Source organism: Phoenix dactylifera, chromosome 1 (assembly GCF_051530095.1).
Source record: "Phoenix dactylifera cultivar Ajwa chromosome 1, Ajwa_hap1_PhDact_Kaust_v1.1, whole genome shotgun sequence".
Lineage (NCBI taxonomy): Eukaryota > Viridiplantae > Streptophyta > Magnoliopsida > Arecales > Arecaceae > Phoenix > Phoenix dactylifera.
This window is the reverse complement of record NC_143190.1, coordinates 46,970,680-46,984,287: the sequence shown is the minus strand read 5'-3', so window position 1 is coordinate 46,984,287 and position 13,608 is coordinate 46,970,680. Positions and strand designations below refer to the sequence as shown.

At 37.9% G+C, this 13,608-nt stretch overlaps 1 protein-coding gene across 5 annotated transcripts; it reads left to right on the top strand.

The window, feature by feature from the left end:
• The first annotated feature begins 1,155 nt into the window (after positions 1-1,155).
• Positions 1,156-6,510, top strand: LOC103705638 (B3 domain-containing protein Os11g0197600-like). Of its 5 annotated transcripts, none has more exons than XM_089924688.1 (6): positions 1,156-1,460; positions 1,573-2,125; positions 2,224-2,379; positions 2,534-2,689; positions 2,835-2,998; positions 5,943-6,510. In XM_089924688.1, the coding sequence occupies exons 1-6, from the start codon at positions 1,398-1,400 to the stop codon at positions 5,967-5,969; spliced, it is 1,119 nt and encodes a 372-aa protein (XP_089780814.1). In that variant the 5' UTR covers positions 1,156-1,397; the 3' UTR covers positions 5,970-6,510. The 5 variants fall into 5 exon arrangements, with proteins under 5 accessions (XP_089780814.1, XP_008787669.3, XP_008787668.3 ...); XM_008789447.6 differs by lacking the exon at positions 5,943-6,510 and adding an exon at positions 5,212-5,736 and having other exon boundaries at positions 2,570-2,689; XM_008789446.6 differs by lacking the exon at positions 5,943-6,510 and adding an exon at positions 5,212-5,736 and having other exon boundaries at positions 2,537-2,689.
• The last annotated feature ends 7,098 nt before the right edge of the window (positions 6,511-13,608 follow it).

The window sequence follows — 13,608 nt, the reverse complement described above, 5'->3', positions numbered from 1 at the left end:
CAAATTTGACCGAACAACCCCACCCTATTTTGGATGGACCTGTGATTTTGTACCAGTTAGGCTAGGTTGGGTTGAAAATACTCGATCAAGCTTGATCCAACTTGCTCCATCAAATTTAGTTTCATTTTAATTGCATTTTGAATAATTTAATATTTAAATTTTAGTTCTTTTATAAATTTTTTTTTTGAAACATACGTAAGTTCCTATAAAGTATGGATATTTCTAATGACATAATGTGTTGATGCCGGGTATAAATACTTGTCAAACACTTTTTGGATGTGTGCATGTTACCTATATAAAAAATCATATTTGTAAAATTAAAATAAAAATTTTGCATATTTTCTGGATACATTTCAGATACTTCTCTAGTATTTCTAAAAACAAGTGGAAGATATTTTTTCTCTTTATTGCCACCATTTAGTGATGAAGACTTAATTTTGTAGTATATGATGCCAATATTGATACTTATGACTAAGTGATGAGATTGTGAAGTTGATGCTATTTTAATATCCAACCATACTTTATAATTTTTTAACATATATATATATATATATATATATATATATATATATATATATATATATATATAAAGTACACACATGCATGCACATCTATGTAAGTGCTTCATAACTGAGTTCATTAGATATATCCAATTTTTATATTATTAATCTTGTATTCTAATAATTTTTCTCCCTTTGATTTCTTTCTTTATTTATTATTTTTCTTAAAAAACAACATTGAGAATAACAACAAATACAGAACTGCCTTTATAAGGATATTCTGGCCACTAATTCCAAGTTACTCAGTAGACTGCTTACCGAAAATATTTCCATAAATATATAATCATTGAATTGAAAAAGAAGTGCAGAGAATCTTTTTAGGTCGGGAAAACATCGAAGAATCAGCGTCAGCTCACGAGTTACCTTCAAAACATTCGTCCTCAGATTTTCTTTTCCAAACCCAAGACCCAATATATCCTACCACTAAACGTGCGTTCTTTTTTAGTACTCTAAAACTCTCCTACCCGATCAAATGCAACAGCAAATCTCACCTCAACAGTCCACTAATATACTGACACGTCGTCAATGTAACCCACAAAACACCACGTGTAATTACAGCGGTTCCTTTTCATACTCTACCATACACAGCTGATCCATTCCACCGTCCTGATTTAGTTTGATAACGAATTCGTAATCATTACGCTCATTCCCGAATCCCGACTTCGGCGCATCGCATCATAAAAGATCAAAATTCTAGGGTTTTAGATATTAGAAACCACGGACGCGCCAAGAAGAGGGGAGGGGCGGAGAAGTTCCCGATTCGAACCTAGCAAGGGGGCAAAAAACCCTGGAGGCTTCCAGAATCCCGAGTTAAAGCATTGAATCGATCGAACTCCCATGGCGAGAGCGAGCCCGCATTTCTTCAAGGTTTACTTCCCCCAGCTCTCCTCCGACCACCTGGTATGCCGTCGATCATTTTCTTCTCCATCTCCCCATTCAGGTTCTTTGGATCGAAGATCGAATTTTGATCCATAGAATATCTTGAAGTTGTAATCTTTTGTGGGTTTTGCAGAAAATCCCGCCGGCATTCCGCGAATACATCGAGCACGAGTTGCCGGGAACTGTTTCTTTGAAGGGGCCGAGTGGGGGCACATGGAATGTGGAGTTCGTAAAGACCTCGAAGGGGCTTTTGTTCGCGAATGGGTGGAAGAAGTTCGTCGCCGACCACTCGATAGAGCTCGGCGATTTCTTGGTTTTCCGGTATGATGGCGGGTTGCACTTCTCGGTGCTGGTTTTTGATGCGACTGCCTGCGAGAAGGAGGCGGCATTTCTGGCTAGGTCATATGGAGGAGCGCACATCACCATTGTCGATGGAATCGAGGGCGGCGAGGAAGGGGAGGATACTATGGGAGAGCATGATTCAAAAGCTTTGGTTTTATCACCAAGTGAGAGTTTCGGAGTTAGTCGCAAGAGGACTCTGTGGAATATTGATTGTCTTGCGATACAGGGCCCGCCCTCGAAGAAGGTAAACAAGAAGAAGGATTCTCCTTCCCATGAAATCGCTGCAATATCTCAAGCTGATTTGGATAGTTGGAATTTGAGAAAATCGAAGAGTAAGGCACCTGGTAAGAAAAGTTGGTTTTTTACTATATTGTATAATTATTTCTGTACCACTTTTAGCATATATCCAGATCATCAGATTGGAGTAATTCGATGGTTGTAGATCGTATAAGTCCATCTTCTGGAGCTTTGGCCGCGCCTCATGAGAAAGTTCATGCAAATACCACGAGAGAGAAGGCCTTGCATGAGAAGAAAACCGTCTCAAGCGAATATACTATAGCTGTGAAGAAGGCTAAGGCAAAACTTCAGCGTGGGCGCTGTAAGTTTTTTTTTATATATATAATTATGAACAAAGCTTTAGTGAGAAATTAAGTTTTAATGCTCATCCATGTCCTGGAAAATTTTTTTAAGTGTTTCTTCTTCAGCATTACTCGTGCAAGATTTTGCTAATGTACTAGATTCTTGAGTTCCAGCAGCTAAAACTAGTCCCCTTTCTGCAACATCGACAGCAAAATCCTTAAGTAAGAAAATAGGCAGACCCAGTAAAATGAGTGCCTTGAAACAATCTAGTCAGGTGTCAGAACGCTTAAAATTGCTCCCATGTAATGATGTAACTCGGCGTGGGGAAGGTGAGCTTTTGCCTTTCCAAACAAATATTGTGATTGTATCTTCTTATAGTTACCAATTCTCATGCTGGTGCAGTACTAATTTGATTGTTATAGATTATTTTTCTTTCAGTTAGTGATAAGCCTTGTATTGTCTTGCTTCTTGTAGTTGTGGCAAAGGTACAGCGAATGCCAAGTCTAATATCACAACGGCGGCCTGTCACAAAAGAGGAAGTAAATGAGGCTCTTGAACAGGGAAAATCATTCAAATCAAAAAATCCTTTTGTTCATGTGGTTATGCGGGACTCCTATGTTTATGTTAGCTTTTTCTTGGTAAATTTTCCTGTCTAATTCTCCTGCTTATTATTTCTGATTAATTGTTTAAGAGACCAACAACTTTAATGCATTTCCTTCTTCCACGTATCACCGCCAATTTTGCTCAAACTGGTTGAGTTTGTTTTGAGAAAGTGCTCATTCCTTCTTTTTCTCTATTTTTTTTTCATTTTGAATACAGCATGTCTGTTGGGAACTTTTGCAATTTGACCTATTTTTTTTAAAAAAGTCAGGAGATGGGAGAATAATTGAATTTTCAGATTATCTATTACAACAATTATCTCCATTGCAAAATCAGGCATGTTTGTTGAATGAAAGTGTCTCTTTGAAGGCGGAAGCTTTATGTCATTCAATTGTTGCATGTTTCTCTGCATTATATGCACTCATGACATACTGAGGATAGTAGTTCCTGTGTTAATTTAAAATAGCTGTTCTTGATGTTTAGTCATTCCCGTCTCATTCATTGCATTACTTTAAAGGTATATATGAGATAATCATAGCAGTTGATGACAATATGTAGGTATTGAAGCATGGCTGGGGAGGTTGTTTAAATATAAAAATGGTTCTTCTGACTTACAGTTGTCCAGAGAACCCTGCTGATATCAAATCTTTGGACATTCAATTCTGGCAAAGAGTTATTGTAGGAATCAGATGATACATCTATGAGACATACTTACCAATTTCTACTCATTCTAGTGCAGAGGCTCTGTTTTCTTATGCCTGTTCACTGCATGTTGGGTTCCATCTTTGGAAATATCCAACTCCTTTAGTTATTCAGGACATTTATTCTCTCTCTATTTCTGTTAGAGTAGTATTATCTGATGCAAGATAGGCACTAGGAAGAAAATCTTGAGAAATAAAAACATTTTATTAGGCATAGTCATTAATTTCTACTCCTATCAGTGCAAAGGTTCAGTTCTCTTATGCTTGTTTGCTCTGCATTGTTTTTCACCTTCATAAAGTATCTGGTTCCTTTACTTCTTGAGGATCTCTGTTCCCTCTATATTCTTTGTAGGGGAGTACTATCTGACTTAGGTTTAGGGTTATGGAATAAAATTTGAGAAATAAAACATGGTGCATGGGGAGTCAAAATTTATTATTTGCATTAATGGTTTATACTTCATACTCTTAACAGATTTTGGTTAAAAACTAGCTAACTGTAGAAAAGTGGCAGAAAAGGAAACTTCTGGAGAAACAATTAATTGATTCTGGCAATGCCCTGTGACTTTTGTTTCGTGATTAAATTCTCACATGCTCTAGACTAATTGTAACCTGCTCAGGACTAGTTGTCAAAGCAGCTGGAGAAATCCACCCACGGTATGTGAGGCTTAACCTCTTTTAAGGAGTAGAGCAGTCAATTATTTAAGGTCTTTTCTTTGGACAAAGTCTGAGCCCATATGGTTACTTAGACACTTCTGGTTACTGATGTCTTTATAATTCAGTTGATGTAAACGTTAAGTAGAAATCATGTAATTAGGATTTCTTTAGGTCATTTTTAAGAGTTAAGAGTTGAGAGTTAAGACACTAGTTTTCTGTTAAAATAATAAGCTCTGAGCAAGCCGTTTTGGAGAACTGTTAGAAAGAGTAAGAAGAAGAGGTTTTGGGTTCAAGTCCTGCGTTGTGCATCTCCAAAAATTTGGACTTGGAGTAAGAAAGAAAGAAGGAAAGAAAGAGAAAATGTATAGCACCTCTAGGTATGTTCAATATTACAAGGTCACTTGACAGCATATATATTCTGTTTGAATCTAGCCAAAGATCATGGTCACCTACAATCCTTCCTCTGAGAATAGTTCTCTGAAATGTTCTACGTTTAAATTTTGCTTGTGTCTATTACCACTATTTATAAATTTTTCTAATGTTAGACCTGCTGCTAAGGACTGAAGGGAGTAATTTTTGAATACATAATCTGAAATGGTTCCCTAGAAAAGAGATGCTACTAGGCATAACTTTTTATAAGATTTTGCTGAATCTTTTCATTTATTTCTAAAATAGAAGGAAAAGATCACGTCGTAATCCTTGAACAAAGACTTTTTTCGCTAAACCAGTTGGCCTGTAAACTCTGCCTCTTACCATTTTGCAAATGTAGCTTGTATTTCATAGATTCCAATGCCTATTTCTTGGAAGTTTCAGTTACAATATGTTTCGAATGCTGGAGGTCCTTTCTCTGTAGGTTTTAAACTTTTTAACTTTTCCTCATGTTGCATGAAATGCAGAACATTCCTTATCCTTTTGTAAGAGAGCATCTTCCCAAGATCAGTAAAAAGATGACCCTTTGGGATCCAAACGGGAAGCCATGGGCAGTCAACTACGTAAGCTATAGCAGTCGTGGTGGTTTCAGTGCTGGTTGGGGTGGGTTCTCTTACGCCAATAATCTGGAGAAATATGATGTTTGTGTCTTTGAGCTTATCAAAAGAGATCATATGAAGGTGCATATCTTCAGGGTGGTCAAGGAAATTGCACCATTGATTCGTAACACCAAGTGCAAAAGTTAAACTTCATAAAAAGTGTCCCAGTTCATAAGGCTTTTGCCACTACGGATTTAGGGAGGCTCAAATGTACGTAGCCTTAACCCCGCATGCAGGGAGGCTGTTTCTATATTTCAAATTACACCTAGATCACAATTTGCAAAAGTTTAACTTTGATTGTATTTTTCTAGTTAGTAAGCAAACTTGTACAGCTTCAATGTTTCTACCTATTGAACTAAAATATCTTGTGGCTTCAGCGGTATGTTCGTCTCATGTGTTACTTGTCTTTTTATTTTTCTTACGTAAATTTGAAAATGCTCCTCTTAAGCAAATCATGCTCTATAGCACCACAATCTTGTGTTCTGATTATCACAGATGATTGTAAATTGGATATGGAATGCTTTATTTATTTGCTTTAAGAGAAGAGCAAATCATAATATAAACTGATCTGACAAGCATTTGGTTTATATCATGATCAGCATGTGAACACTTTATTGATTCGATGATTATCTTCTTGGCCAATGATTACTCGGGACATGCGGGTTAACTTCTTGTTCTGATGTTTGGCACCTTTGAATTGGAGAGAGGCATGTTAAGTTTCTAAAGTTATGAATTGATAAACGCCAAAGCCTGGTGAGAAGCAAACAAATAACTGAGCAAAAACTCTATTTAAGGTGTTCAGCTATGATGTCATGGCAACAAAATTCTTTTCTACGGCCACCAAGCACTTGAAGGTACTCTCAACTCCTTGACGATCAATTAGACAAAGTGATCTCCAGCATCCTTCTGCTTGGTGCCATTGTGTGTCAATTGGATGTTCTTGCCACACAATTATGCAAGGTGCCTTTGTGACTGCGCTATTATAGTGGGCTCTGATTCTTTCTCAACTACTTTATCAGAGATGCAATAATAGTGCCTTAATCCTGTAAGTAGTAATTGATATCATTATTATTGTAATGTCGAACTTATAAAAATTCCTCATGTTGGGTCAAAACAAGGTGTTGTTCGATAAAAATAAATAAATAAATAAATAAATTTTCTGCTTAACTGGAATATTTTTGGTTAGTTACTGTCTAATGGCCGTAATAGTAGGTGGAACTAAGCTGGGTTCAGACTTGATTGGAGTTAAGGATGGCAGTTCTTTTTTTCAGCAAGAGGGTGGTGGTACTTTGCCATATTCACTTTAATGTGCTCTCTTCCATGAGATAAGAAACAAAATACATCAAGCAAAAGTATCAATCTAGTTAGACCACGAACATAATAAATATTCCAGTATCACTCAAGAATAGACCCCCTCTCCTAAGTTGTCATATACTGCCAAATAAAACAAATGGTTATGGCTTTGATTGGATATTCTGAAATAAAAAATCTAGCAGTATAATAATCTTTAAAATAACAGTTGGGTCTTTACTTTGTGGGAGAGAGAATCTGCACAGGAAATAAGTTCATATTGTTCCATTGTGCGACTAAAGGACTGCAAAAGTTTCAGCTGTGAAAGGTGGGTTGCAGGCATGGATATGCTTAAATGTGACACTCTAGGCCATCCATTTGTTGTTTTTATGATGTTCGTTATATTTATATTACAATGGTTACAATGGTATATATTACAGTAATGATCGTAACAGCCATTATTTGTTCTTGTCCTAAAAAATTCAATAATGCTTCTTTGCAATGATTATTTTACATATGTTCATGGTTATGTTGTTGAAATATGAGCAGATTCATTCTACTACAAATTGTTCTGTTCATCATTGTTTTGCTCTTAAAATTGTTTACCAAACTAACATTTTAATACAAAAAGCTAGATTTTCAAATAAAGATGAATTTGGTTTGCGACACATATGAACCGTAGTGCTTACAGGAACCGTTGATGGAGACAATTACTGATTGCCGCAGAACTATTTTGATTGTCATGTGAATATAAAAAGTGAGGTTGCATTTATTAATTCAAAGCTGGAAATTTTGCAATAATAGGCCACTTTATTTCCCATAATTTAGATTTGGACTCCTTTTTTTTTCTGAGAGAGAGATAGAACATACAGGGGACTACTTTTATTTTATTTGCAATGTGATCTAGTTTGAGACTCTAAAAAACTTTGCGTCTCGACATAGCAAATACATTCTATATTTGATCTAGATTCATGCCCTTCTATAGCGAACAAGTCACAAAATGATATTTTTCAAACTTTCATCATTCTTCTGACCTGAAATATTTTTTTCTAAGGGAAATGGTCTCCATATCTTCTTGAAGAAATTCATTATAGTTCATTCCTCTTGTTGCAGTTGGCCGTCTTCTTTCACCGTGGCATCTGCTTTGTTCTCATTAATTTTCTCTTCCACCTCTACTCCAGTTCCTTATGCCCGAGAGAAGCATTGAGCAAGCTCTTCAGGTACTATGATAATACCGCGTTCCATCAGATTTTTCTAAATTAAAAGAAATCAGTTTCTAGTGCAAATTGAGACCTTTGAGCTAAGCTGAACTAAATTCCATTTTTAATTAGCTTGGAAAGAACATACAAATATCAAACCTATTTATTCTCATGTAGTCTTAAACTTAATCTGTGAAGGCAATTGCTTAAAAATATGAAAGTAAAGAACAAAGGAACAAGGATTGGGCAATCATCAAATGAGCTAGCTCAATGTGAGACAATTTCCTCTTTCCGTCGCTGTCGAGAGTGACAACTCGATGCCATCCCACTGTGGGCCATGCTGTCGGCTATTTCACCCGCAACACCGGATCTCGGTAGAAAGCACTGTACGTAGACAAGCTGATTCGATTCTATTGGATCGCGCCAATTGCACTTCCGGTTAAAATTGGTTCACATTTTTTCTAGTTAGTGGGCCCCGAGCGACACCTGCCCGATGCGTTGACCGGTCAATTGGACCTCTGTGGTCCGACACCCACTGACTCCACGACTTTACCTCCTCCGCGGTCCATCCGGTGGGTCCCAAGTGAGATATTTTTTATGTGTTGAGGCGTTGGCACCGTCCGATCAGGATCCAACAGCTGACTGAGCGGTTAAAGGGAGAAAATCTGGTCCTTTTTTTTCCGCTTAATACGAATACATCCAATAAAATCAAAATATACTAGCTCGCGAAGTGCCAGTAGCAGCATCCCCTCTCTTGACCAAAGAGTGTACCCTAAGTGGTGGGCCGCGTAGGCAGCCATCCAGTCGGCCGCCCCATTGGTTTCTCTGAATACATGCTTAGCCTGGAAGGCCCCTCCATCCCTCATCATCATTCCTATGTTCCGGATCAAGGGATGGTTCGTGCTCTCACCTCTTGACCCCCCGAATCCATCCGATAATTCTGGCCGAATCATCCTCTAAAATGATCAAACTGGCCTGCAGCAACACCCTCCAAAAAGTCCGGCCTTTGGGCATCTTTTTTGGTTTGTTTTGGTAAGCATGATCCAATGCTTGAATAAATACATTCATGTATGAAATATTTAAAAGCTAGAGTTCGATAATATGATTCTTTTACAAGTCGCATACTATTTGCTTTCCAATCAACATTGTAGTCTCAAAAGAATAAAAGGAGACAATCATATGTGAATGTTATGAGGCCAATAACCAACTAATCACTATCAAAAAATCTCCTTTCGAAGTAATTTGCGAGGCTTTTAAAACATATATGCCAAATCTTCCGATCTATTTCAGAAAGTATGCTAGTTTTTGTTTACACGATACCTTGAAATAAACTTGCATGACTTCCATAAATAAGAAAGCCAATTCACATGCCAGGTAGAGGTGGCAATCGGGTCGGGTCAGGCATAAACAGGTCGGGTCAAATACAGGTCGGGTCAGAAAACTATAAATCTGAACCCGACCTGTTTATTAAACGGGTCAGAAATTGCAAACCTGAACCTGACCTGTTTATTAAACAGGTAACCCGACCCGACCCATTTAACCTGTTTAATAAACAGGTAACCTGTTTATCCAACCCGACCCGACCTGTTTAACCTGTTTGCCCAACCTGACCCGTTTAACCTGTTTAGACCTGTTTAATCTGTCCAACCCAACCTGTTTAACCTGCCCAACCCGACTTGTTTATACCTGTTTAGACCCGTTTAACCTGTTTAGACCTGTTTAACCTGTTTAACCCGTTTAACCCGTTTAACCTGTTTAGACCTGTTTAACCTGCCCAACAGTTAAACGGGTTAAACAGTTTAAACGGGTCAGACATCTAAAACCTGTATCCGACCCAATTAATAAACAGGTTAAACGGGTCGACCTGTTTACGACCCGAACCTGTTTAGGCCAAACCCAAACCTGTTTATGGCGGGTCGAACACGGGTCGGGTTGGCGGGTCGGGTCATATTTTGCCACCCCTAATGCCAGGTCATTGTGATTTATGTTTTGAGGCAAAGGAGTCTATTCAGAGTATGGCAACTTAGATACGGAGAATGACCCTAGTTCTAGACTCACAGACTTTTCCTTCTATATCTTTGGATGAGTTGCTTTTCTTTCTATATCTTTGGATGAGTTTCTTTGGATTATTGCAGAGAAATCTTCTTCTAATGCGAAATACTTTGAAGCATTTTTTATTCGTCAAATTACTTATCACATATAGTTGGCATGGAATGAACGTATATGTCAAAATTTGAGATAAAGTGCTTGATTGATTTTGCTAAAAGCTTCTACACAAGCTTATGAATTCCTCTATAATATTTCTTCAGAGGGTTCTTTGATAGTAGGAACAACCTTTAGCTCTTTTTGGGTAGTTTCTACATCCTCACGGATCTCTTATTTTACTCGGAAACCTCGACTTTCGTATTTCCTCAAAGTCAACTTTTATGGTAGTGTATAGGAGGGAGGTACTTTTGGTGGAGCATCTCTTATTATTAGAAGTGCTAGTGGCACTTTTTATGACTGCTTATGCTATTAGGATCTAAGACACAACTGTTCCAGTGGTCGAATTGCATGCTGCATGGGAAGAGCTATTTTACGCTACTCAAATATTACGTGTTTGGATAGAGATTCCCTAACATTGTTAGCTAGCTTTCTAATCCATTGCCTGCCGAAATTACGCTTCATCCTCCTCTCCTGAATTGCTGGCAATTGCTGCATTCAGTATTCACATTCGAGGTTTCTCATATGTATAAGGAAGCCAATAATGCAGCCATCAAAATGGCATTTTATGTAGCCGCGGAATCAATATTATGGAATTGTAGGATCCACCTTTCTGTTCAATTGTTAGATATTTTGTCTGTTGATTCCCGCAAATATATTTATACTTATTTAGTTTAATTTATTCAATTTAACAAAAAAATTAATAAGACAGCCAGCTATGCCACCTTGCTATCAATCCAATGTGGTGAACCACTGGGCTGCCCACAGCTCGGATAGAGAAAAATGCCAAAACAGGAGCAGCAAAAGTTATACCCGTAGAAACATTAATAATGCAATGAGTTTTTTTAGTTTTAATTTATTTAATTGTAATTCTTGGAATAAGTTTTGAATGGGGATTTTCTATCCGTGGAGAACTTAAAAGGAGGCTTGGACGGCAGCTTTGCGTCAGGAATAGTTTATAATGGCTCACCCTTGAAATGGTTATATTTTGTATAAGCAAACTTAACGCTTATTTTCCAAAGACTATTTAGCAGTGTAAAGTTTATATCAAGAATTATATGTGCTTGTTTTATTTTTCATCCGAATGTTGTCCAGTGAATGTTGAGTGATGAGGTCGGAGGGTATCCTCCTGAACCCCAGAGCTCAGTCCTCATATCGGGCTCAGACAGCGGAAGCGACTGCTTCTCCTCAAAGATATTGTCCGCTTTGAAGGGGGTTTCATAGTCCCTTCCCGACGTACGATTTTGTCCCACAAAAAATGCCTCTGAAAAGAAAGAGATAGCCTCTCTCCATTTAAGGAACAGACCTCTTCGCTATCTGGTCGATGTGGGACTAAGTTTGGATCCTTTATTGCTACAATATTGAGTTTTTGAATACAAGCCCGCATGCAATATATGGCGTTCTCTAAAGTTCACAGGAGGCTTCAAGGTAAGTTTTCAGCATAGCATCGAGCATGTCAAGACAAACATGAACTCGTTCTTTTGTGCATTGCAAATGGGTCTTTGGTGGAAATTTGGAATCCGTTTCGGGTTATAACTAAAGCCTGCCTTGCGAATTATACTAATCTCATCATGCCAACATGCCATATTAACTGAGAAGAAGATGGAAGAATTAATGTCGGGTTCGGCTAAAATTAAACTACCGCAAGGTAACTTATTGATATATTCTCTTGATGGTCATCATATATTGACAAATTGAGTTCTGGTTTTGGCAGATCCAAGGTTGCACGGGTTCAAGATATTGCAGAATTTTGGTAAAGGATAAGCTTAATGATCGAATCCAAGTATCCAGTACCTGATGCAAGAGCAAGTCAATGTGTCTCCAGCCACTGAGGAACGGGGCCTTACTTCCAACCAAGTGATTTCGAATTCGAAACGCGCGAATGTCGATTAAATTGTGGAGACCGGATGCTCCCTGCTCGGATACGGGGTCTGGAAGGGCTTACTGGTCTGCTGGTAGCCTCGGTGGTACTAGGTGCGACGTACTCACACGGAGAGTTCGTGCCGGAACCCAGAAAAGTAACCAAGCCGGGCCCACGGATGAAGAGGGTATAAGTAAAACCGGCCAGGGTATCCAACACACGATCATTTTTACCCACATCGAAAATTCTCCTGGTGGGATGAGGGCCCGATGGGGGCTGCTATGCGGGGATGGACCTCCCCCTCCCCCTCCCCCCTCCCTCTTTAATGCAAAAAAAAATAAAAAAAATAAAAAAAATCATTGTGTCTCCTTACCTCATCATGCAGCCTAAAATAATATATAGACTTATTTGAAAACTTGTCTTCGTTATGATATTTTCAGTGTTTATCTAAATAAATTTTTATGTTAAATTAATTATTAATTTTTGGGTTGGGTTTCGGTTTGTACTTTTGAGGGAAGCCATCAACATTAAAATTATAACACGAGTCGGTGTCTCTCTTCCCGAGGTATCCTGGTCGTGTACTCTTAATCAAATTAATATGAAATGTAATAGAGAAAAGGTGGCGGCCGGTGGCCAATTTATGATAGAAAGAGAAAAGCCGATGGTCATATTGTCGCCTTGCAAACGTTTGTCGCCTTGCCCGTAGTTTCGGGCTGGCAAGATGATGACAGTACTTTACGGAAGTTCTTTTTGTCCAAGTCTATCGGCTCGAAGCATTTCACGCTCGGTGATGCCATTCTTCGCGTTTAATCTTTCAACCATTTACCTTTCGTCGCCATTATTGCCGGCAGATTCCTTCCCTTTTATGGCACCTGCATGCACTGCGGCATACCTTTTACCGTCCTTCCATTTTCCCCTTTACCTTTTTCTTAAAGGAGTCATATCATGTACAGTACACTTGATATCTTATTTATTCTTTATGACTTCACACACATTATATATATATATATATATATATATATATATATATATATATATATATAAGATCTTCTATAAAACTTGACTATATTATATTACGGTGACATAACTTTTTTCTTTTTGTGTCTGTGCGCGTGTTTTTTCGAATGTGAAGAAGGAAAATCACCTAAAAAAGTTGTGTTACTTAAATAAATGAGTTAAAAGACATTTGAGGTCTATTTGAGGTCAAGCTTTATACCTTTTAAGCTTGAAAAAAAAAAAAATCTAAGATAGGACCAATGTCGATATGAAATAAAACTGAAAGAATAGTTTTCTAGACTTGCTTCATTTCTCAAATAATGGGTTATTGTGTTCAAATGGAGCTTTTTATCTCTCTTGTTTTCTTTTTGTGGTTAGTTTAGATGCTTAGTTTGCACATATTCATGAGTCCAGTCTTGAATAGGGATTAACCTTGACTGGTTTTCTAATAAAACAAAACTAAATTTGTGATTGCTAGCCTAATTAATTGCAGAAAGCAATGCTTGACGAATCTAGTATCTTACACATCAAAAATTTTGTTGTCAAGTGACATAGAGAGGATTAGCGTAAAATTTGAGAATCAACGCAATACATGGAAGCATAGTTCAATGTAAAGTCGTCGAGTTAGTATGAGTGAACTCTAGGAATATCTTGTGCGCCATATAGCATGTTTTGTCCATATTCCTTTTTGGTTCATCTGCAATCACCAAAGGCCTG

Excerpts from the sequence above, each read along its gene's own strand:
- LOC103705638 (XM_008789445.6), top strand. The coding sequence starts at position 1,398 with ATGGCGAGAGCGAGCCCGCATTTCTTCAAGGTTTACTTCCCCCAGCTC. Across the intron at positions 2,690-2,834 it reads TGTAACTCGGCGTGGGGAAG|TTGTGGCAAAGGTACAGCGA; the intron begins GTGAGCTTTTGC and ends TGCTTCTTGTAG. Across the intron at positions 2,999-5,211 it reads TTTATGTTAGCTTTTTCTTG|AACATTCCTTATCCTTTTGT; the intron begins GTAAATTTTCCT and ends CATGAAATGCAG.